Source organism: Brachyistius frenatus, unplaced genomic scaffold (genome assembly GCF_029030835.1).
Source record: "Brachyistius frenatus isolate BFR_SWC_R1_liver_20210118 unplaced genomic scaffold, ASM2903083v1 Contig_433, whole genome shotgun sequence".
Lineage (NCBI taxonomy): Eukaryota > Metazoa > Chordata > Actinopteri > Embiotocidae > Brachyistius > Brachyistius frenatus.
In genome coordinates, this window is record NW_027211032.1 from 14,961 (window position 1) to 40,859 (window position 25,899).

At 38.9% G+C, this 25,899-nt stretch overlaps 2 protein-coding genes across 2 annotated transcripts in view; one reads left to right on the forward strand and one right to left on the reverse strand.

The window, feature by feature from the left end:
* Nucleotides 1-25,899, forward strand: part of LOC138637126 (stonustoxin subunit beta-like) — a 121,783-nt gene that overhangs the window by 9,351 nt on the left and 86,533 nt on the right. The gene's annotated exons all lie outside the window — the stretch shown is intronic.
* The window catches only part of tpm2 (tropomyosin 2 (beta)), a 30,219-nt gene continuing 12,544 nt past the window's right edge, over nt 8,225-25,899 (reverse strand). Inside the window, exons 4-9 of the mRNA XM_069725603.1 lie at nt 25,109-25,226; nt 22,464-22,534; nt 13,911-13,986; nt 12,066-12,128; nt 11,872-11,941; nt 8,225-8,600 (exon numbers count right to left, since the gene is read on the reverse strand). Coding sequence (XP_069581704.1) covers nt 8,518-8,600; nt 11,872-11,941; nt 12,066-12,128; nt 13,911-13,986; nt 22,464-22,534; nt 25,109-25,226 — 481 coding nt within the window. The 3' untranslated portion in view covers nt 8,225-8,517. The remainder of the gene's footprint in view (nt 8,601-11,871; nt 11,942-12,065; nt 12,129-13,910; nt 13,987-22,463; nt 22,535-25,108; nt 25,227-25,899) is intronic.

Consider the following 25,899-nt stretch of genomic DNA (forward strand, 5'->3'; position numbering starts at 1 on the left):
AGATCTTTACATATTATAGTAATTCCATCAATCTGCCATTCAGACCTCCTGACACGTGACCTTCCTCCTTCCCATCACCACCTCATATGTCTGGTTTTCCACAGAGCCTCAACTGAAGTTTCCAGCTGTCATATCCGCTCTCCCTTCACCCAACTGGTCAAGGCAGATGACCGCCCACCTCTGAGCCTGGTTCTGTTGGAGGTTTCTTAATGTTAAAAGGGAGTTTTTCTTTCTTATTGTCTGATGTTTTCTGCCTGTTAAAAGGGAAATTGTTCTTCCACAATCAGCAAGGCTCTGTTCCAGTTCATTCATCACCAAAACAAATTCTGTGCACCGAAGAAAACTGGAACAAGCAGAAAAACTGGAAATGGGGTGTTCTCATTAAAATTATCTAGTTAAATGCCTGTGTGGTGGTGGAGGTATGTGGGGGTGTGCAGGAGGGACTGATTGGGGAAGTGGTTCAGGGAACGATGCCTGGAAGATTCTTAATTAGCCCAGCCACAGTGAATCACTGAGTGTCTCTCTCCACATCAAAGCACCTGGTAGGACACCGGACGTCTCTCCAGGGGACACGGAGCAGCAGGCTGGCTGCAGACAGGACGTGTGTTCGAATACCCAGCAGGAGAGTGAACGAAGATATTGTTTGTGTTGAATAAGCACGTTGACCAAACTGTACTGTTGCTGGTTGTTGTGCGTTCGGACCGGAAGAACCCACGGTGACGGCAACATGTCTGTCACAGCCTACTATCAAAGAAGTGATTACATATTACTGGATGTAAAATTAGTTTTATACACACTTCAAGTTGTAAGTGATTGTGCTTTGTTTTTGTGCATGCAGTATAAATTCTATTGATTTTTATTTATTTGTGTGTACCACACTGAACATGGACCAGAGAAAGCAAAGCAGAAAGCTTGCCAAGAAGATCAAAAATAAAATACAGACATGCATCTTCAAGGTAAAGGCTATAAGGCCATTTCCAAGCTGCTTGATGCTCCTGTGACGAGAGTTGCAAATATCTTTAACAAGTTTAAGGTCTATGGGACTGTAGTCAAACTGCCTGGATGTGACTTCGAGAAGAAAATGGATCCCAGATTAAACAAAAGGATGATGGTGATGGTAGACAAAGAACCTATGAAAATGTCTAAGTAGATATAAGATGAATTACAAGGTCTAGGTACTTCAGCGTCTGATTGCAGCATGCGTCACTTTTCGAGTGCAGTGGGCTCCATTGAAGATGACCCAGGAGGAATTTTTTTAGACAGAAACCGGAGCTTTTTGGTAATTCACATCACCTCTGTGTTCTCAGATGAAAAGATATTGGTTTCCAGGAAAAGAGTACCATACCTACTGTAAAACATGGGGAAGTTTGGTTTGCTGGATCTGGCACAGGGAGCCGGGAATCTGTGCTGGGCGAAATGAAGCCTAAAGACTATCAAGGCATTCTGGAGCAAAACATGCTGCGTGGTGTCAAAAAACTTGATCTCAGTTGCAGTTAAACGGTCCTCCGACATGATAATGACCCAAAACACTCAGGTAAAATCATCACAGAGGGGCTAAGAACCAAAAAATTAGACTGTTCTGAAGTGGCGTTTTATTGGCCTTGATCTGAATCGTATCAGACATCATGTAAAGAGTTGAAACATGGAGTCTAGAGAAGAACGGAGCAGTTTGCTTTGGGGAGACTGGGCCAAACTAGCCGTTGACAGGTCTCATAGAGAGCAACAGATTTAATATGTTTGCAGTGATTGCCTTTAGGGTCCCATCAATTTTATCATTGCCATTTTTCTTTGTTTCATAACTTAAAATATTCTGTTGAATCAAATATCAAAAGAAAAGTTAGATTTTTACCTGACATGAAAGCCTAATTACTCTTGTCAGTTTAACATGTTTTCAAAGACAAGTGAGGGTTTACCTTTTTCTTTCTTGAAAGGTTACACCAATTCATCAACGACTGTATTTTCTTGCTCACTTCTTTTCATGGACTCCATACTTTTTTAGAATTAGGTTTTTAACATTTTAGTTACAGAAACAAATGACTGCTGATTACATTAATTTTCAATCTATATGGATGTGGCCTGTGAGCTTTGTGTGGGAGATTAAAACAGTTTTTGTAATGCTGTATCTTTCGGGGTATCCTTCACCCAGGTCCGTAGAGAATTCTATAGATTGTTGAGCTCCAGAAGAGTTTGGTCCAACACCTGGTGCATCTCCAGATTTTCTTCTTTGGCTTGGGCCAGTTTCTCTAGAGTTGAAAACAAAGTCACAAGTGAGTTTCCAAAAACCTTTTCGGACTGGAACTGAAGTGGCATAAAATCTAATGGCCTACTTCTACGGTTTATATGCATGGTCTCTGTGTAACCAAAAACATAGCCACTAAGCTCAGTCAAAGATACTTGGGGATCAAAAGTTGAGAATGAAATACTGCTCCAGATCAGCATTAATACTGCACATTTTTAATTTATCAAAAAACAATGACTGATAATTTCTCACTCATGGCCGTTGGGTTTCAATTATTTTCATTCATTCTGAGAAAACTGATAATTTACCTATTTTTCCACACCTAAGGATGTGTAAAAGTGAGTGGTTAACAAGGCCAATATTTATCAATGTGCTATTGATAAATATTGGCAAATACATAAAACAAACACATCAATAAGTATCTGCATGCATGACTTTTTCAGGGTGTATTGACATTGTCACACAATGAACTCATTCCAATGAATAGTAATTCCACAAATGTGTAAGTAAACCTACTACACATGCTAAGTAGTACATATCTACAGTGCCATGTTTTGATGGAGGGATAGATTGCCATGGTAACTTATGCTGCACAAATAACCTGCCCTGAAGCACGTTATTATCAAGATAACAAATCAAATTATATAAAATATCGACCACTGACCAATCAAATCTCTTGGTAATGGCATCGCCATTTATAGACGATCTCGTGAAGACAATGTAAAAGTCCTGAGAGTTGTTTGTGGATAATGTTTATTATGGTTCTTCTTTGCATGGTAGAACCTGCATTTGTGGATCCAGCAATGATCCCTTTTCATAGACAATAGGCTAGAGGATAGGCGGGGCTCAATCCAGAAGTGGGCGGTGCTTTGACCGGAAGTTGTCTGGGACTAATCGGAAGTTGTTTATTTCAGCCTGAGATTGATATGGGTTGATTAGAAAATGTTAACTTTATTATTTATTCAAAAAGTATTTACAGAACAGTCCCAGAATTGAGCTTCAGAGTAATGTTTTTATCACAAGAGTGAGAACTATTTCCAGAACAAGTTTTTTTTAATGAAAAAAAGTTCCTATATTTATTGTTAGTGTTGATAATATACTTTACTTTGTATTTTGTTCAGCGAAAATTGTGTGTGTGTGTGTGTGTGTGTGTGGGGGGGGGGGGTTGTAGTTGAGTGCTGTGGAGACTGATCAGCTGAGTAATCTGGTGTTTGTGAGAAGCTTGAGCCAGCACGGATATTTGACACAAATACTTGGATGATACTCGTATTAAAGTACATTATTCGTACCGGATACTCGTTTCAACCGAGTACTCGTCTCATCCCCACCTTATTATCCCTAATATTATATATTATTATAATTTAGGGAATTATCATTAGGGCCCGAGCACCGAAGTTGTTTTTCAAAACAAAAATTCTCAAAACTTCATTGCCTGTTTTGCAGCTTTAACACACTCAAAAACTCATGAAACTTAGAACACGCACCGGTCGTGGTGAAAAAAATACTTATTGTATAGGTTTTAAGTTTGGGCGGGGCCAAATGGCTGACCCCTAAACATCCCCCTATGCCACTACTTTTACCTACATGCATCAAATTTGGTACACATGTATCACCTAGAACTACATAGGTCCAGGGGCACAACGACCTCAGCGCAACAGGAAGTCGGCCATTGTGAATTTAGTGGCCATTTTTGGCGAATGCACGTGTTGTACTTTAACAAACTCCTGCAGAATTTATTGGACTGACTTGAAATTTGGTCTGTGCAATCTTAAAAACTTTGGGATGAAAAGTTTGTTATATTAAAAGGTTATGTACTTTTTGAATGGTGTGTCCGTGGCGTGGCGACCATTTTGAGTGTCTCCATAAAATTGTAACTGCTGTAATTTTTATGTACATTGTCCGATCTTCCTCAATCTTTAAATGTTCGATAACACTCCCGGCCTGAAAACATCTGCATGGTCATATCCAGTCATACTAATAGTGCCACCTCCTGGCAACCGGAAATTACATGTTTTTTGCTTACGCTTGCTTCTTCCAGCAGGTTGATCAGATCCATCTTAAATCGGGTCAGAAAAGCCTTAAGACATTGATGATGGTGTATTCAGAAACCCGTGAGTTTCCGTTGCTATGGCAATGCAGCAGACTTTAACGTATTGGCCATGACACAATTAGTTGTTGTTTAAGGTCATGGCATGCTCAAAAACTCGAGAAACATGCCACATGCATCAGATGTGGTGAAAAGATAGACCTGGTATGTGTTTTGGCCATGAGCATGGAAAAATGACTCGCTAGCGCCCACTAAACTGCAGCCCCCATATCTGCTTTCACCTACGTGTACTAAATTTGGTAGGCATGTGTATCATTCCCACACCTGCAAATAAAGTCTCTTGGCACTATGACCTAAACACAACAGGAAGTTGGCCATTTTGAATTTAGTGGCCATTTGTGGCGATTTGCTCATCTTGTACTTTGACCAACCCCTCCTACAGAGTTTGTCGGAATGATTTGAAATTTTGTCTGTGCAATCTTAAGACATTTGGGAGGTAAAGTTATTAAAATACATTGTTTTCACCAAACGGTGTGATCATGGCATTTGAGCGTCTCATCATGACACTGAAAGTCACTGTAAGTTTTATGTACATTGTCTGATCTTTGTCAAACTTTACATAATTGATACCAGTCCTGGTCTGAAGACATCTGCATGGTAATATTGTTTCATAGCCATAGCACCACCTGCTGGCAACAGGAAATTAAATTTTTCATAGTTTCATCTGCTTCTTCGAGCTGCTACAGCTACTTTCACCAACATGCACGTAATTCGGTGGACATGTGTATCATACATAAATCTATAAAAAATCTCTTAGCACCATGGCTGAAACTCAACAGGAACTCAAACATTTTGATTTCAGTAAAGAAGTTTTGTGATTTGAGTTAACAAACTCCTCCAAATGTCCAAATTTCCTCAAACTTTACAAGTTTGCATGGTAATATTAAGTCATAGTTATATCACCACCTGCTGCCAACAGGAAATGACATGTTGCATACTTTCACGTGCTTCTTCCAGCTGGTTGATCACATCAACATTAAATCGGCTCAGAATTGCCTTAAGACATTATAGATGATAATTTGACGAGCCCAAGCGTTTTCGTCAAAGCGCGTCACCATTGCAATGCACCAAAATTTTATATTTCGTTGAGACAGGGAGTTGTTCTTCAGGGTCAAAGGAAGCTCCAGTGAGCTCTTCTTTTTTTCAATACCTCCGAAAATAAATTTGAGAATAAATCATCTCCATACAAATTAACTACATGTTGCAGAGTAAACTTTCAAATTATGTCCTACCAACATGTCCCTGACACAATGTCTATTTCCCCAAAATATTCCGCAACACCTGGAACAGATGCTATGCTATCAGAATAAGTCTTTTTAGATTAGATTAGATTTGACTTTATTAATCCTAAATTTACTTGTCATAGCAGCAAAGAGAAAGACAAAAAAAGTGCACACAATATGAAAAAAAATGTTCATTACGTGGGACCATATACACACACACACTTCCTCTGACCCACAAACCAAATGGAAAAGAAAAGAAAACATTGCAGGCCTGTAAATTGGTCGGTTGCGGTGTGGCCGAAGAAATCCTCTCCTCACACAAGCAGAGGCACGTGAGGTTCTACTCAGTTCAGCATCTGTCCTGAAGAATTCCTCGATGAAATTCAGAAAACACGTCAAGTTCAGCCAGAAAATGCTTTGCGGGCGAGGAAAAACATACAACATTTTTTAGACCTGGAAGGTATGTCCAGTTTTGCATATAGTCTATGAATTTACTACAGATTTTCACACAGCAAGAGAAACTAGGACCTCAGTATTACATTATACCAGGTTGCTCAGTGAGTTGTATCTCTTTGCCATGTGATTACATAGCCATCTAGGGTTTAAACATATTTACTGTCTGACTTTATATTTAGATCATATTTCTCCAGTTTTAGCTTCTCTTCACTGGCTTCCTGTTAAATCAAGAATAGAATTTAAAATTCTCTTGATGACTTACAAAGCTCTACATGACCAGGCTCCATCATATCTTAGAGATCTTATAGAACCATATAATCCTAGCAGAGCACTTCTCTCTCAGTACGCTGGTCTACTTGTGGTTCCTAGAGTTTCCAGAAGTAGAATGGGAGGCGGAGCTTCAGTTTTCAGGCTCCTCCCCTGTGGAACCAGCTCCCAGTTTGTGTTGGAGGGGCAGAAACCCTCTCTAGCTTTAAGATTAGACTCAAAACGTTCCTTTTTGATAAAGCCTATAGTTAGGGCTGGCTCAGGTAGACCTGAACCAACCCTTAGTTATGCTGTTATAGGCCGAGGCTGCTGGAGGACCTCGTTACATGCTGAGCTTCTTTTCTTTCCTCCTACTCTTTAACTGACTCATACCTCACCATCTTTTTCTCTCCCATAGTTTCTTCTTATTATCTGTTGTCTCCATTCAGTTCCTTCACTCGTGTAGTTTCTGTTCTTTCTTTTCCAGATGTCCCGTCATGGAGCTGCATGTCTCTGCTCTGTGCTTGTCGTCTCCACCAACAGTTCTTCTCTATGCTGTCCTTTTCTCTCTCTGCTCTCCTCTCACCCCAACCAGTCGAGGCAGATGCTCCGCCCACCTCTGAGCCCGGTTCTGTTAACAGATGCTCCGCCCACCTCTGATCCTGGTTCTGTTAACAGATGCTCTGCCCACCTCTGATCCTGGTTCTGATAACAGATGCTCCGCCCACCTCTGATCCTGGTTCTGTTAACAGATGCTCCGCCCACCTCTGAGCCTGGTTCTGTTAACAGATGCTCCGCCCACCTCTGATCCTGGTTCTGTTGGAGGTTTCTTCCTGTTAAAGGGAGTTTTTTTTTCACTCTGTTGGAGGTTTTTCTCCCTTAAATAGGAGGTTTTTTTCCCCCCTCCTAGCTCATGTGGGAATTGTTGAATTGTTGGATTTCTCTGTATAATATTGTAACGTCTTGCTGTAAGGACTTTAATGTGTTAAGTGCCATGAAATAACCTGTGTTGTGATTTGGCACTATATAAAAAAAATTGAATTGAATTGAATTTAGAACTGCATATTTATATAATACAATAACTGATTTACTATGATGTATCACTTTTATTGATTTAGGAAGTAGTTTGTACAATCCCCATTTCTTTATACATTGTGTTAGAAACCATTTATTCTGTTAATCAATTCATTATATAAAGTTTGAAGGTTGTTAAAGGCTTTATTTCTCTGCTTACGATCAGCAATGTTAGGTAATATGTTAGTTTTGTTGAAGCTTCTATTTTACTTGGCTGAGCACTCTGCATTATGCTTTTGGAGTCATATTAACAGGATGCCTACTTCCAGAGAGCGTATCTACAACATTGAATCACCTCCAGTTAGAGATGGTTTTTCTAACCTGGCACTGTGGAACATCTAAACTACAGTATTTGAAGAATACTTTTACGGATCAAAACGTACAAAAAGCAACACCTACTGACTGATCAATTTTCTTGGAAAAATGCCAACACCATTTATACAAAGCTTTTGCTGGGATAGAAAGAGGTCAACAAAAATATATCCTAATGTAAACATTTATGTTATATTGTTATGTATGATGTCAACCACTGGAGTATTTGTACATAAGTTACAGATACTTCAAAAGTAGGGATGCTACAACCCCGTTTCCAAAAAAGTTGGGACACTGTGTAAAATGTAAATATAAACATAATGCAAAATTTATAAACCATGTTAACTCATAATTAATTGAAAATAGACCTAAACAATAAAAATGTCTCCGTTTCAACACGTGATATGTTGTATGTGGAAAGAAGGTTGTACAAATGTATGAAACTACATTATGGAATGCTCCAAAAAGCTGTTGTCTATTAACTATATACTGCTTATAAATGTTAAATATAGGAAGTAAACAGAAAAGACCAGGCAAAAGGAGGAGACAGAAAAGACAAGAGAGAGAGAGCTTTAAATCATTTATTATAGTGAAGGAGGAGGAAACAGGTTTAGATGAATATTTCACTAATGACAGGACATTAACTCAATCAACGGCCACAGGGCAGTGCAGTCACTTTTTGTAAAAGCATCTGTCCTGTTTAATAGAGATACAGCTTACTAAAGGATGGGCCAATTGGCACATTACGTTTCTAGAGTCTTCAAGCCCATCATGTCACTGAGGAATGGAACAAAACAACAGGAAACAGGCGGAGAACAGTTCAGACAAGAAGGAGGGGCAGCGAGAAATTAGAAGAGCATCTACAGTGTAGTCATGTCGTTGAGAGCCAGGTCCAGCTCCTCACTGAGAGCCTTGCCCTTTAGCTTCTGAGCGTACACTTCATCTACAGGACACACACACAGAGAGACGAGGGAACGCGTAGAGAAGGAGACACACAGAATAGATGAGGTGAAAGGACAGGAAACAAAAAAGTAAGTTAAAGCTTTTTTTAAACTAGAAAGTAGAAGATTCACTGGTCATCACATGAACTGGTTACACCCAGCAAAAGCAACAGCGAAAGCATGCAGTTTGAACTTGAAGCTAAATCAGTCAAATGATAGAATCCCTAGAGATTGGAAGTAAGCAAATTATAGTCACTGAGTGCCTCAGTCAGCACCTCTATACACAACACACCACAGAGACCACAGTCTCAGGGTGAGCCAGACAAACACCTCGATCAAACTGTTTTTCATTCATTCAATTGTTACTGAAATTATTAGTGCATTCGTATTACAGAATTACACTCACTGGAAACATGTCGGAAGTCAAAACTTCCTGGACACAATATATGTAATGTACATGCAGATATACAGTGCTATCTGATTTTTAAATACAGGATTTGCAGGAAACAACCTCTACAACAAGTTACCAGCGGTGGAGCAAGTTCACCAGCATATTCTATACATAACAGCATAGGGCAGCTCAATACACTAAAATTAAAAAATATGCTCAAAGTTATCAGAACTAGTCATTGCAGACAGAATAACCTTCAAAAAAGAGCATTTGATAAATGCTCACTGATGCATGAAATTTAAGTAGCTTTTAAATGTTCTAACTGTTCAAGGCAGACTGCAAATCTCAAGCTTACTGCTGGGTAGTTTTATCTTTAAACCATGTATTCTGTAACTGGTCATATGTTTTGTATGTAAAATATCAACCTGTAAACTAGTGACAGCTGTTTCATGTAATTGATTTAGTTAGTGTTTTGTTTAAATATTTCTTAAGTTTCATACTGCCTGCTTGTTAGGTTTCTCTGTATAATATCTTCAGGTTTTGACCCTACTATGCAAAGTGCACTGAGAAGACTTATCCTGTGATTTTGTACTACATAAATGAAACTGACTTGAATGAAATTAAGTGAGAGAAAGCTGCAGCAAAGGGTATGTTGGTAAAACTGCGACAATTGACACCAATTTTGGTGTCAATTTTGAGGTGAACTTGAGCCGGCACCTCCGCCAGCTCAAACCAGGTCTAAGTGTATTTTTGTGGCTTCAGTAGGCAGGACAGCACATGAACAGACCTCCCCCAAATCCCACAGACAGGTTTCATTTTTGTCCTATGTATTTAATCCATTTACATAAATAATTTTAAACGGATTTGTTTTGTAATGCGACTTTCCGATTCAGTTAATCATATAAAAAAATTAAGCTAACTCCTGTCATTGAAGTGGATGTGAATTAGGCAGTTGGTGCACGTCATGACACAGTAGCCAGTGTTGTTAATTAATGAATTGAATTGGAAGCTTTAAGTATGCTTAATTTACTTATGCTGACTCCCCATCATTGTTTCAGCACCTATTTTCAGTATATTAGATGAGTGTTGTTTTTTAACTTCGACATTTAATTAAAGCCATTGTTGGCGTCTATAAGATGTAGGTTTTTGTCCTGTACTATTGAACCACTCGGTTCTCTCTCCTGTTGAACTGTGACACCATGAGGACATTTTGGATGTCACCATCTTGGTTTTTTGAAGCCAGAAATGACCATATTTTGGTGAGCCGGGGAAAGAACAAGAGTTGGATCTGACTGAGAAACCAAGGACTGTCCACCTTTACTTTTCAGATCCGGACATTAGGTCCATTTTTATTTTCCATCTATGTTGTAACTTTTTATTACCAACATGTAAAGATGTCAAATTTATATCCTGAAATCTTTAAGACATGGTTACCTCTGCCGTGTTTTGGGTGGGTTTTGTTCATTTGTCTGTCAGCAGGATTACGGAAAAAACTACTTGTTAAATTTTCATAAAACTTGGTTGAAGGGTGCCGCATGGGCCAAGGAAGAAACCCATTCAATTTTGTAGCAGATTGAAATCAGCAGGCGATTTCATTAACAATGCGAGATAGAGCATCTGGAGTTCTAAATGCCATACATCTTAAAAATGCAGTAGATGTCATAAAGTTCAACAGTGACAACGCATAGACTAGAAACACGATGACTCCATTTCACAATCCACATTCAAAAGCACTAGTAACTCCCTGGGAAACACATGCTCAGGCTTAATGTAACAAGCAGTCATTAAGGAGCACTTGGGCCAGTGGTTTCACAGGGAAGGACCGGAAGCTGTATAATTCTAACGTTGGCTTCGGCAGAGATCTGTGCTCTCCGAGTGCCCCACCAGTATGTGAATTGTTACCGTTCTTGCTGTTCAGTCTGTAATATATAACAGTGTATGTGCTACCAATTCATTGTATAGATTTTTTTGGTATTGAATTTGGTATTGAGACTGGTGAAATTTCAATGGTATTGGTACCTATTGCCATAGTCCCAGCAAATTTTATCATAACATTCCTAGTCCTGCATTTGTAAATGGCATTTAAACAGTGAACATTTTGGGTTACTTTCCTAAACCTGAAGATATAGGCAGATGAGGATATTTTTGTCATATTAACCCTTGGTGCTGTGCAGATGTAGACTGGATACAAAGTGAGCATCAAGTTGTGCAAAGAACAAATTTATGGAGACACACTTAAAAACCAAACGCAAAGCAAATTACTCCCAAGGAGTGATTACATACAAAGTCGCGAATGTCCGCGAATTTGCGTCCGTGCAAGTTTCACATTTAGCCTGAACACCATTTCAGGGCCGTCATACTCCATCAGAACTGCTATGAAACACATTCAGCAATACACACACACACACACACACACACACACACACACACACACACACACACACACACACACACACACACACACACACACACACACACACACACCTTTCCAACAATGGAAATCAACAAACCAGCATTCATACAAGCAATTCATGTTGTGATTTGTCAGCTTTGTGGAGGGGCTCCCTACTTCTCTTTTTTTCATTTGTTACACAACTATTTGGACAGCTGAGTTTGAACGTCACATGAGGCACTTCATTTCTCATGTAACTTGACTGCCTTTATCCATCCTCACTTACCTCTGCTCATCAGGACCACAAGAGTGGAAAGATGAGATGCAAGGAGAGATTGCTGAGACTCAGTACTATTATTCTATCACTGGTGGCCAGTCACCCATTCGTTTCCCATAGTAGAACTGTGATTAGTGAAGCTGCTTGTTAAGTTAACCTCATTCATTGACATGTCAGTGGAATAATGGCAACAGCCAGGTGAGTGTTGAATACCTTCCAAATCATCAATTGTCTTCTCAAGCTTGGCAACGGACCGCTCTGCAAACTCTGCACGGGTCTCAGCCTGGAACACAAAACACAGCAAAATGAGGTTTGATGCACCATTTGGGATGTAAAACATTCTGTTTACTGTTTAATTAAGTTACAGACAGTTACATCGGAGATGAAATGCAAGTGGAAAAACTCACCTCCTTCAGTTTGTCGGTAAGAACTTTAATTTCTTCTTCATATTTGTCCTCCTTTTGGGAGTACTGAAATCCAAACATAAAACGCATTAAGAAGGCAAAATGATCATTCATTTACAACTACAATATTAACAATAAAAACAAGACAGACATTCATAAATGAATGCAAAATACATTATTTGCTTTATTACTTTGGGAATTTATATTTTTTCAAAAAGACAAGTTGGATAATTATGAATACTTAGGTATGAAATTGAAATTAAAGTAAAATATTATACATATATATGGCATTTGAATCTTATTAATTTTGCATGTTACCTAAACAACAGCTTGTGCCAATCATCTATGTTCATTACAGTACATTTAAGTCGCAGAAAATGAATGGACTTCTCCACTAAGCATTCTTAGGAAGAAATTTCTTATAACCCACTTATGCAGTTTTTACAAAGATTCTGGCATTTACTAATGTTTTCTTGTTTAGGATTTGTTCTTGGGTACAAACTAAATCTATACACACTCAATAGCACACTTACTCACATTTGAGTGCTGACAAGTTTTGTGCCAAATAACTGCTTATTGTGTATTCTTTAATTCTACAGTTGTATAATATTATAATATTTAATCTATAATTAAAATTGTTTAAATTCATAGTTTTAACAATTATTTTCATTACTTTACAAAGTATTGTGGTTTTGAACAAACACAACAGCTTTGCCTTCCAAGTTTGACAGAAATGAATTGCTTGTTTGTAAATTAAAATGAATTTGGCTTTTCCAGTGTGATTACATGATATATTATATTATATATTACAATAAATCTCAAGAAGAAAACGCATCACTTATAAAACAGAGTTCAGTGTATCTTCATTTTAGTTTTTTCTGGTATTTCTGGGATTAAAACCAGAGGCTGTTGAGGCTGTCAGTGTTAGTGTTTGTGTCCTTCCCTGCTGTTTGTCCAGGACGGCCTCTGACAGCAGGTCAGTCCAGCAGGATCTGAGTGCTCGTAGGATGCTTGCGGTAGAAAACGGGCTGCGAGCTGCCACTTCTTTTTACATTATTGGTTTTGTGCCTTTGTACTTATACAGCGACTGAACAAGCAGTTGCATCGCATGTATCTTTAATTCATATTTTTTTTTAAATATTACATCCAGTCTTCTGGCTACATTATTAAATATGGCAGCGCTTTCGTTGTTTACCTCCTGCCGCAGCATTTCCACTTCAGAACTTCTGAAGTTGTTCCCATCTCTTGGAGTCCGGTGCTCCACCGTCTTTTAGCAATATTTACTTTCTCTCAACATCTCTTGTCTCTCTCAATTTCTGTGACTCTGTGCACACAACGCTGCGTTTTCATGCCCTTTTTTAGGGCTTTGGCAGGACATTTATCTTTGCTAATTAGGAACAACTGGCAGTGCTTTCAACATACAGAGATCGTGGTATTCATCAATATAAGAATACAAATGTAAACAAATCAGCGGTTGAAGAACACACAAATCTGACGTAGACTTTTCTTACGACGACTCTTAAGAACAAGTTTAAGGAAAATCTTGTGAAGATATTGCTGAATAAGGCCCATTGTTTTTTTTTTCCCATTGGTTAAATCAAGTGGCAGGTAACCAACATTTATTGCATTTTTCAAGTAATTTCCAATCCTCTCAACTCTTCAGGCCATATTTTTGTACCTAATGCAGTGCAAATTCAGGCGCAGTGGCATTTTCCTGCAGCGCAAGAGACTTTTTTCCGTGCTTGCACCACCAAGTTGCAATGTTCATGGATCGGCATGAAATGTTCCATTTCAGCGTCCTCGTTTACTCATTTGGTTTCATGATGGCGCCAGCCCTGCATACTGTACCTTCTCAGCCTGGGCTTCCAATGACTTCAGGTTGTTGGTGACATTTTTCAACTCTTCCTCAAGGTCACCTGATTTACTGAGCAAGATAACAAAGAGGAAAAAGAAAAAGAAAAAAAAGCAGTAATTTGAAAAGAAGGAGAGCAGAAAGAAATCCAACCCTGACACTGTTTGAGGGACCACTCCAGGATATTTAAAAATATTTTCCTTCCGTCTTACTCAAAGACCCATTGCTGTTACAATTGTTACATCTGACTCTGAGTAAGACAGCGAATGTGCCAGGGTGATTTTAAAGAAAAAAAAAAGTGGGGTAAAAGTAGTCAACTAACCTGACAGATGAAAGATTACAAATATAAATAATAAAAACTAAAATTAAAGAGGAGGTTGTCTTATTTTTTTTGTCGTTATCAATAAATCCCATGAAAAGACTGAAACCAACAATGTGTTCTTCTGTCTCTTCCTGTCTACCCTACCCTGCCTTTGGTCACAAACCTATTGGTCCCCACTAAAGACATAAATCCTTATAAACAGTTCATAAATATATGATTTCATTTTTTTTTTTAAAGCCTCAGTAACTTCCTTTTACTAATGCAAAGTAAAAGTAACTCACGCACGAGGAGATAGTACAGAGGTGTGGGACTATTTACAGGTGAAGATTAAATCATATTTATTGCTCCAGTAAGTATTTTTATCACCAAAGCAATGGATTGGCTGACTTAATTTTGGGCGGCACAGTGGTGCAGTGGTTAGCATTGTCGCCTCACAGCAAAAAGGTTCCTGGTTCGAATCTGGTCCTGGGCCTTTCTGTGCGGAGTTTGCATGTTCTCCCTGTGCTTGCGTGGGTTCTCTCCGGGTTCTCCGGCTTCCTCCCATCACCCAAAAACATGCACTTCAGTTTGGTTGGCGCCGTGGTTGTGGCAGCCTGTTGCAGCAGCTCCCCCTCGGGATGCTGTTGTAGCGAAATAATTTCCCCTCGGGGATTAATAGAGTACAATTAAAAAAAATTAAAATAAACTACATTGTGTTTGTGTTCTTGTTAATGAAGGAATGTGTCCTGACCCATAGCAGCAGGCTCATAGTCATGATGTCACTGAAGAATTTTGCAGTGGCAATCAGAGTGCAGAATGCACCATCGAAGACTGAAGAGCAAATCTCTGATGGTCTGTCATACTCAGGTTGGTGACAATCAATTATATTTAATCCATCCTGGTCATTTTCTGTCAAACCTCAACTCCACTAGCTTCTCAAATTTAATGCAATCTCTCATTCACTATTTCTTTCATTCAATATTCTTTGTCAAATTGACTCACTCTGAGATGATTTGTGTTCTGATTTGGTGCTTTATAAATAAAAGTGAAATACATTTTTAACATATTATTAGATATGAAAACTGTCATCATTTCAAAAAGAAAGAAAGAAGACAATACATAAAATAAACAAATTAAAGCTGCGTCAGTCTTTCATGGAACAAAGTTGGATAAACAACAGTATAAAATCTAAAATAATGATGATTTTCATTATTTCATAGAATTTTAGGCAACGCTTTCTTAATTCTTATGCCTGGAACACACTGCCTGCATGGCGTGTGCGTTACCTGTTGCTGCGTGGAATCATTTCATTTCGGCGTTCATATTAACAGATTAGAGCAGCGCTGCCTGCTGAGACGCACGTCTCAGGCCTCGCATGTGTGGTGTGTTATTTTTAAAATAGAATCATGCCTACTTTTCACGCGTGCGGTTCCCTGCTAAAATATACTTTCTTGAAGAAATTGCATTTTCTTGATTCTTGTTGTTCTGGTTTTGTACCCTCATGGTTGAAATGCACTTATTGTAAGTCACTTTGGATAAAAGCATCAGCTAAATGAAATGTAATGTAATATACAGGGAAACGATCTGGGATCACATTTGTACTGTACAATCATAGCAAAAACCAAGTGTAGGTTCCAATTATATCACGGTGTGAATGCTTGTGTCTGTCTGAGTGTCTCACCTCGGAGTGAGGGGAAACAAACAATGTGCTTGCTTTTTGGTTGTAACTCAGAAGAATATGTTGGTATTAATGAAGCAACTCCTCCCAGTCATATTAATTATCATAGTCCTAGAGATTCAGGCCGAAGAGGAGGAGTGGCAGCAATCTTCCACTCAAGTTTATCAATTAACCCGAGACCTAAACTTAGTTATAAATCATTTGAGAGTCTGACTCTTGACTAAGAGTCCAAACTGGAAAGCAGAGAAACGGATTGTATTGTTGTTGTTTATCGCCCACCTGGTCCTTATTCAGAGTTTCTAACTGAATTCTGACTTTTTATCAGATTTAGTGCTGAGTTCAGATAAAGTGATGATAGTGGGAGACTTTAACATTCATGTTGACGTGGACAACGACAGCCTCAGTTCTACTTTCAGCTCATTATTAGATTCTATAGGCTTTTATCAGGATGTAAATAAACCCCGTCACCGTGGTAACCACACCCTCCATCTGGTTCTGTCGTATGGGATGGAAACTGAAAATGTAATAGTATTTCCTCAAAACCCTGTTTTGTCAGACCACTTCTTATTAACATCTGAAGTTACAATAATGGACAACACAGCATGTGGGAATAAATCCCACTACAGTAGATGTCTGTCAGATGATGTCGTGGCCAAGTTTAAGGAAGCAGTTACATGTTTATCCTCTTCGATGCCGCGTGTTAAAGCAGTGGAAGACATCTACGTTGATCTTAGTCCCACACAAGTGGATCATCTGGTAGAAAACACTGCAGTATCTCTGCTACAACTCTAGATGATGTCGCCCCTCTGAAGAAGAGAGTCATGAACCAGAGGAAGTTGTCTCCATGGTACAACTCAGAACTACGCTCTGCTAGGCAGCGACTAAAAAGATGGAAAGGAAATGGAGTTCCACTAATTTAGAAGAATTTCACCTGCCTGGAAGGATAGTCTAATATTATACAAGAAAGCTCTTTGTAAGGCCAGAACTTTATATTATTCATCATTAATAGAGGACAACAAGGCTGACAAAAAGTCCCAGTTCTGTTGAGCCCTCTATTCCTTCAGCTCTCAGCAGTAATGACTTCATTAACTTCTTTACTAATAAAATTCTTACTATCAGAGAGAGAATCTGGCAGACCCTTCCTGACACCATCACTGATGTGATGCTAAGCAACAGCAGCACTGAAAGCAACTGTAGGACCAGATGTAAACTTGGAACATTTCTCTCCTGTTGAGCTCTCTGAGTTAACTAGAATTATTTCTTCATCTGGATCCTCTAGCTGTCTGTTAGATCTCATCCCAACTAAACTTTTTAAGGAAGTCTTCCCTTTAATTAATACTTCCATATTAGATCAGATCAACCTATCTATTGTAACCGGCTATGTACCGCAGGCTTTTAAAGTGGCTGTAATTAAACCTTTACTTAAAAAGCCGACTCTTGATCATCTGTTTTAGGAAACTACAGACCAATTTACAAGCTGACGTTTATTTCTAAAATCTTTGAAAAAGTTGTTGCAAATCAACTTTGTGATCATTTACAAAGGAATGATCTGTTTGAAGATGTTCAGTCTTTAGAGTTCATCATAGCACAGAAACAGCTCTGGTGAAAGTTACTAACAACCTTTTATTAGCCTCAGATAATGGACTCGTCTCTGTACTTGTTCTTCTGGACCTCAGTGCTGCTTTTGATCATACGATCTTATTACAGAGATTAGAAGACGTTACCAGGATTAAAGGAACTGCATTAGACTGGTTCAAATCCTACTTATCAGATAGAGTCCAGTTTGTCCATGTCAACAATGAGTCTTCCAGACAAACAAGAGTTAGTTATGGAGTTCCACAAGGCTCAGTGTTAGGCCCAATACTTTTTACTTTGTACATGCTTCCATTAGGAGATGTCATCAGGAAGCACTGCATCAACTTCCATTGTTATGCAGATGACACTCAGCTATATCTTTCTATAAAACCAGATGAAACTAATCAGTTAGTAAAACTTGAAGCCTGTCTAAAAGACATAAAGGCCTGGATGACCAAAAACTTCCTGTTTCTAAATTCAGACAAAACAGAAGTTCTTGTACTTGGTCCTAAACACCTCAGAAACTCTTTCTGTAATCACTTAGTTACTCTAGATGACGTTGTCTTGGCCTCCAGCAAACCTGTGAGGAACCTTGGAGTCATCTTTGATGAGGATTTGTCCTTTAGACACCATATGAAGCAAATCTCCAGAACTGCCTTCTTTCATCTACGTAATATTAATAAAATCAGGAAAATCCTTCCTCAGCGTGACGCAGAAAAACTCATTCATGCGTTTGTTACTTCTAGACTAGATTATTGTAATTCCTTGTTGTTAGGATGTCCAAATTACTCATTAAAAACCTGCAGCTGATCCAAAATGCTGCAGCAACAGTACTGACGGGATTTAACAAGAGAGATCATATTTCTCCAGTTTTATCTTCTCTTCACTGGCTTCTTGTTAAATCAAGAATAGAATTTAAAATTCTCTTGATGACTTACAAAGCTCTACATGACCAGGCTCCATCATATCTTAGAGATCTTATAGAACCATATAATCCTAGCAGAGCACTTCGCTCTCAGTACGCTGGTCTACTTGTGGTTCCTAGAGTTTCCAGAAGTAGAATGGGAGGCGGAGCTTCAGTTTTCAGGCTCCTCCCCTGTGGAACCAGCTCACAGTTTGTGTTGGAGGGGCAGAAACCCTCTCTAGCTTTAAGATTAGACTCAAAACGCTCCTTTTTGATAAAGCCTATAGTTAGGGCTGGCTCAGGTAGACCTGAACCAACCCTTAGTTATGCTGTTATAGGCCGAGGCTGCTGGGGGACCTCGTTACATGCTGAGCTTCTTTTCTTTCCTCCTACTCTTTAACTGACTCATACCTCACCATCTTTTTCTCTCCCATAGTTTCTTCTTATTATCTGTTGTCTCCATTCAGTTCCTTCGCTCGCATAGTTTCTGTTCTTTCTTTTCCAGATGTCCCGTCATGGAGCTGCATGTCTCTGCTCTGCGCTTGTCGTCTCCACCAACAGTTCTTCTCTTCTATCTCTATGCTGTCCTTTTCTCTCTCTGCTCTCCTCTCACCCAAACCGGTCGAGGCAGATGCTCCGCCCACCTCTGAGTCTGGTTCTGTTAACAGATGCTCCGCCCACCTCTGATCCTGGTTCTGTTAACAGATGCTCCGCCCACCTCTGATCCTGGTTCTGATAACAGATGCTCCGCCCACCTCTGATCCTGGTTCTATTAACAGATGCTCCGCCCACCTCTGATCCTGGTTCTGTCGAAGGTTTCTTCCTGTTAAAAGGAGTTTTTCTTCCCTCTGTTGGAGGTTTTTCTCCCTTAAGAGGTTTTTTTTCTTCCCTCCTAGTTTATGTGGGAATTGTTGAATTGTTGGTTTCTCTGTATAATATTGTAAAGTCTTGCTGACTTTAATGTGTTAAGTGCCATGAAATAACCTGTGTTGTGATTTGGCGCTATATAAATAAAATTGAAAGTTGAATTGAACTCATCACTTGTCGGACCTGGAAAATACTATAGTGATGGCCATTAACCCTTTAAACCCTAAAGGCCCCCAATTGGGGGCCAGGGAGTAAACTATTATTAAAATATGGACATATATACTGATATTTGCACATCTGAACAAATCTCACAAGTGTTCCCGTTATTATTAAAAATATATTTTTGTAATTATTTTTTTATTGTGGTTGCAGAAATATACTCTTTTTGCAATTTTCGAGCAGAAGCCTAAAAAAAATAGGTGTGTTTTTAAAGGGTTAATCAAAGAGAAACTAATTGATTCAATGGCAGGACCTGCAGCTGACAGGCTGGTGACACACAGCAGGTGTAGATAACACATGCAACAAGCTGCAGCTAAGATGCGCGTCAGAGGTAACGCATACATCAGGCAGGTGTTCCAGACCTTAAACAGAACCAGAAATTCGCCTTTCACTTCAAACTTAAGACATTTTCATTTTGATGTCCTTGCTAAACACTGTAAGAGAGTCCTTTGTCCTGCTGACATATTTGAGGGAAGACAAGAGGCGATAAAAATGTTGATACACAGACAAAAGTCACCTGCAGTTATTAAGGTAACAAGCAGGATGCTTTGTGGATGTGTTTATGCCTCCAAGCCAGCAATAGCCATCGCCAGAGGCATTGTGTTTTCGGGTTGTCCATCCATCCCGTTCTCATGAATGTGATATCTCAAGAATGCCTGAAGGGAATTTTATCCAACTTGGCAAAAAAAAACACTTGGTCCCAGGGATGTACTGATTAGATTTTGTGGGTCCAAACATCAAAACTTAAAGTCGCTTTGACTTTGATATCTCCTGAACACCTCAAGGGAATTTCTTCAAATTTTGCACCAACGTTCACTTGGCCACAGTGATGAGCTGATTAAAGATTAGTTGTCAAAGTTTAAGGTCACTGTGACCTCATGTTCCTCTCATCTGGCCATCTCACTCTCATGAACACAAAATCATTGGACCACATTGAGGATATTCTTTTCAAATGTTGCACAAACATTTTCTTGGACTGGACTGATAAGATCTCAATGACACAATCACCTCACATTGACCCATGTTTGAGAATGTGATATTTCAGAAACATCTGATGGTAATGCCTTCAAATTCTGCACTAATGTTCTTTGTTGTTTTTTCAATTGGCAGAGGCACACAAGCCTGTAACGTTTTGCAGTTTTCCCTGGGCTTTGCCTGACAGGTGACATAGAGGTGCCTACACACTGTGATTCAGGGAGACTGTTGAGCCTGTGCACAGGGAGCTCTGCAGAAAGTGCTTGGGCTGAGAAATTAATGTGCTTTTTTTGTGCATGTCTTTTGGGTAAAATACAAAAAAATTGTGGACAAAAGAGCACTAAAGCCACAAGGTGAAGCTTTTAGTCTAACAGTCAATCGATTTTTCAGTCCTTGCTTAAGAACTTTGGCTAAGGACACAAAGGATGAGGTTGTGATACAAGCAGCAGAAATATGTTTCCTCCATTGAGTGACAGAGCACACTTTTGGAGATGGGCTTAAGGAGCTCAGACATTCAGAGGGAGTTTGGAAAAGAGCCGCGGTTCCTTTGTGTTGAAAGGAGCCAGCTGAAGTGGACAGGACATGTGATCAGACCCTTCAGGGTGCATTTCATTGGAAGTTTTTAAGGCATGTCCAACTAGTGAGAACAGAGGACACTAGAGAATTTTTTTATATAATCAAGGATCCTTCAAGAGAACCTGAAAACATGGGGAAGGATTTCTAGAGTATCCTGCTTGGCCTTCAACTCCAGATAAGTGGAAGAAGATGGATGGATGGATGGATGGATAGATGGATGGATGGATGGATGGATGGATGGATGGAGGGAGGGAGGGAGGGATGGAGGGAGGGAGGGAGGGATGGATGGATGGTAATTTCCACCTTAAAGTTTCAGTCTGAATCTCCTTTGTCTCTAACCAAAAAAAAAATTGGTAAACAAATAAAAGTAAATGTACAAACGTAATACTATCTACCTAATGAACTAGGCCATTGTAAGTAAGGTTGGTCCATTAATGGTACATAATCAAAAGCCTGATAACCAATTTCATCATTCTAGTCATCTACTGGATTAATATATCCACCGATAACATTTTTTGTTTATGTTTTAACTTCATTCATTTCACTTCATTGTTCCCAAATGTGAAAACCATAAAGCCGAACTTGATGAATTAATTGTTGGTTTCAGTCTTTTCATGAAGCGAAGAACAATGTAGATGAAAAGGAGAAAAACACAAAAGAAAAAACAGTATGGGATATCATCAGACCTATCCATTGAATACTGCTTAAAGGATGATGTCACAAAGGGTTAAATGCAGGTTACACAGAAAACAGACAGAGAAGTTGGAAGGCAGAAAGTCAGTGAAGCACAAGGCTGCAGGGGAATTCATACAGCAAGTACCTCTTCCTCTCCGCACAGCAGGGACTTAAAATTCCGGTCCATTAGTCTGAGCTCATCCTCCAGCTCCATCACTCGCCTGCAGGGGGGTTAGTCCAGGAGGTTTAGGGTGGGGTGGGCAGCCATAAAAGAGCACATGACCCACACAGGCAGTGGTGATGCATTCATGCTTTCATGATGCGTTACATACAGACACACAATGAAAAGAAAACAGAACATTCCAGGTCCACGCAATTTTGAAATTGGGTTGAAATTATTCAGCGAATGATTTGTCCCTCTAAAGAAAACCAACAACAATTTTAATAACTGATGAATCATTAAGGTCATTTATAGAGCAAAATGCCAAACATGCGTTTAAGCCTGTCCAATGTGAGGAAATGGAATCCGTACAATTTAACAACAGCGATTATTAACATCATTAATTACAGTTGTTAATTGAATCATTTTGACATCATGTGCATGAAACACTTACAGTTGCCAACACTACATGCATGGAGGATAAAAATTGTTTTGAGTGAGGAATTCATCAGTGACAAGTGAATGTGTAAGATCACGTTAGCATGGTAGTGATCACAAACTTATAGTGGACTTTTACAGTGGCTTTTATCAAATTTCGTGGTGCAGAAAATGGACTTACGCCTCAGCCACCTCAGCACGCTCCTCCGAGCGCTCCAGATCTCCCTCCAGGATCACCAGTTTACGCGCAACCTGCAGATATTCAGAACAAACATACCCGATTCATTCAAACTAATATAACAAGTCTCCCCATCCTATTCTGTTTAGACTGAGGATATGACTTTACTCTCATTTGAAGTATCCTCACTGACTCTATTAGTGGGTTATACTACATACTATATAGTTTGCACTGTGTTCAGTGGTGCGACAAAGTCATTGTTTCCCATGAAACATTTCTAAACAGAGTAACAACTTGGTCAGCACGAGTAAAATAATTTACAGATATAATAAATATTCTTTAAAAGTTGTTTTTATTTATTTAAAATGAATTTCATAATAGTTGATGTGTTTTCATAATGTCACATTCATGTTTTGCACATCGCCATCTGTTTTTTGGCATTCACAGCAGTTTAATTTGTATAATATAAATGGAATTATCTGACATATGTTTTTGTTGTTGTAAAGACACCTTTAGCTCACTTGACTTTTTTTTTTTTTTTTATCAGCAAGTCATCGTAAAACACGAGTTTAAGCTTTATTTGCCAGCAATGTGGCATATTTCTGAGTGAAATCAAATATGTGAGGGCTTTAACTAAAAGAGGAATTCAAATCTTGTCCTTTAGATGTGATCTGATTGCTCAGAATGGGTGCAGATGAGCACAAACGAGACAAACGAGACAAACGAGACCTCGGGAACTGTAAAGGACCATTTGGCCTCCAATCTCTATCTCTCTCACTTGTGTTGTCATCAGGAAAAAGGTAAAAATTATTCCTCAACAACATAGCTAGTTGTTGCATATTTGCTCCCGAAGGTTTTCTCTGCCACCAACAATATCTCTTTTACAAAAGCAGCTGACCTGCACAGCTCAGTGTCTTTCAGTCGGTAATGTTATCTGACATTTCAAGTTCTGAGTACAAACAGATTAATGAACTCAATTCAATGAGAATTAGACAAGAAGCAGTATCAAACCAAACTATGAACAAATAATGATGGCCTTCCATCTAAAGCTTCAGATGGGTGTCTCTTCTCAAGCTCAACACTAAACACCGTTTCAGTGAACAGGTGAGTGAATCATCTGCTGAATGAGTTGCATCGGTAATGCTCATGCTAATGCTAATGCTAGAGCCTGAAGCCACTGTGCCCGACGAAGACAGAAAGGAAGGTTCTGTTCAAAGTTTGGAAATCACAGCATTAACAGGATTTACTGTTGAGTGTCTCCCTATTGTGTCATTGAAGAGAAGAGAGCTATGGACATTGGGCCTCATTCACCAACCGTTCTTCAGGAGAAATTTATTTCTCAAACTTACTTCCACAGATTTGACAAAGATTCTGGCGTTTATTTGTTCTCAGGTAAAAACTAAATCTGCCACACATCGTTTTTTGTGGGGTTTTTTCAATTCTACAGTTAATATTATAGTATTTAATCTACAGTAATTCTTTTTCAAAATATTTTTAATTTTAATAATTATTTTCATTACTTTACAAAGCTTCATGGTTTTGAATGATCGAACACGACAACAGCTTTGACTTCCAAGTTTGACAGTAATCAAGTGCTTGTTGGTAAATTAAACGTAATCTAACTTTTACCGTGTGATTCTTTAATATATTACAATTAATCTGAAGAAAGAAACACATCACGAACAGAACAAAGACGTTTCAGTGTATTTTTACTTTCTAAAAGTTTGTATAAAGTTTCTTGAAGTGTTTCTGGGTTGTAACCAGTGTTGATGTCGAACAATACTATCACAAGCATCTCTTTTTTTTTCATTGTAAATCCAGTACTTACGCTACACTATTAAATATGACAGTGCTTTTACTTTTCACTTCCTGCAGCTGCAACTCTGCTTCAGAACTGCTGTAGTTGTTGCATTATTTACGTTTCCCTCATCTTATTATTTCTCCTTCACTGTCTGCGACTCCATGTGCAAACAGCACTGCAGTCTCATGTCCTTTTATGGTCATTGGCAGGACATTTACCAATGACAATTAGGGACAACCGGCAAGTGCTTTCAACCTACGAGGACCGTGGGATTCATCGAGATAAGAACCGAGGTGCGAACAAATCCGGGGTTTAAAAAACACATCATGAATCTGATGTAGAATTTTCTTAGGACATTTCATCAGAACAAATTTAAGAAAAATCTTAAGATATTGATGAATGAGGCCCATTGAGTCTTTTCAACTAGCATGGCAATAGATCAGAATAACAGAAGATAAACAATTTAAGAATGAAAAATCAGAAACACCACTATATTGTAAGTTGTAAGTGCTGATTAAAACTAGACTATTCTTAGAGCAGCTGTTATACAAGGTTGGTGATTCGTTTCTCCTGGTTCCTAACACTGAAATCAAAGTTGCTCCTGATGGCAGGTGAGCTCCTTGCATGGCAACTCTGCCGCCATTGGTGTGTGAATGTGTGTGAATTGGAAAGTGTAAAGTGCAAAGGTGATAAATTACTATAAAAGTGCAAATTGATAAAACTCAGGTGATGAAAACCAATACACATTTTTACGGCAAACGTCTGAAACCAAAACTAATTCAATATCAGGTGTCACGTGGAACTGGGACATGATGCAATAACTCATGAAGGAGCAGTAATCACCCACCTCTTCATATTTCCGGTCAGCCTCCTCAGCGATGTGTTTGGCCTCCTTCAGCTGCATCTCCTGGATCTCCATTTTCTCTTCATCTTTGGATGCTCTGTTCTCTATGACCTTCATTCCTCTGGATGACAAGATGGATAGCAATAAGCAGACTACTATATGTTTGAATATATTCTCTGCTTTCACTCTGGGGTTAACTACCTACATCAAAGTCATGAAAAGCTGAAAAACTACATTTTCAGACATCATCAAGCCAGAGAAAATAGCCGGGATGATACCCATGATGTCATCGGGTATATCTCAGCGTGGAGATTTAAAACTAACAATTTAAAAAGCTTTCATTACAAATTGGAGGAGTGATGTTTAAGGATGTCCAGGGAAATGTGCAATAAGTTGTATTATTTGAAGTGTAGGATCTTGAGTCCTACAAGCGACTACAACAATACCAATACCAAAGACAATACCAATACCAATGACAATACCAATACCAATACCAATACCAATACCAATGACAATACCAACACCAATGACAATACCAATGACAATACCAATACCAATGACAATACCAATACCAATACCAATGACAATACCAATGACAATACCAATACCAATGACAATACCAATGACAATACCAATACCAATGACAATACCAATACCAATGACAATACCAATACCAATGACAATATCAATATCAATGACAATACCAATACCAATACCAATGATAATACCAATGCCAATAACAATGACAATACCAATACCAATGACAATACCAATACCAATACCAATGACAATAC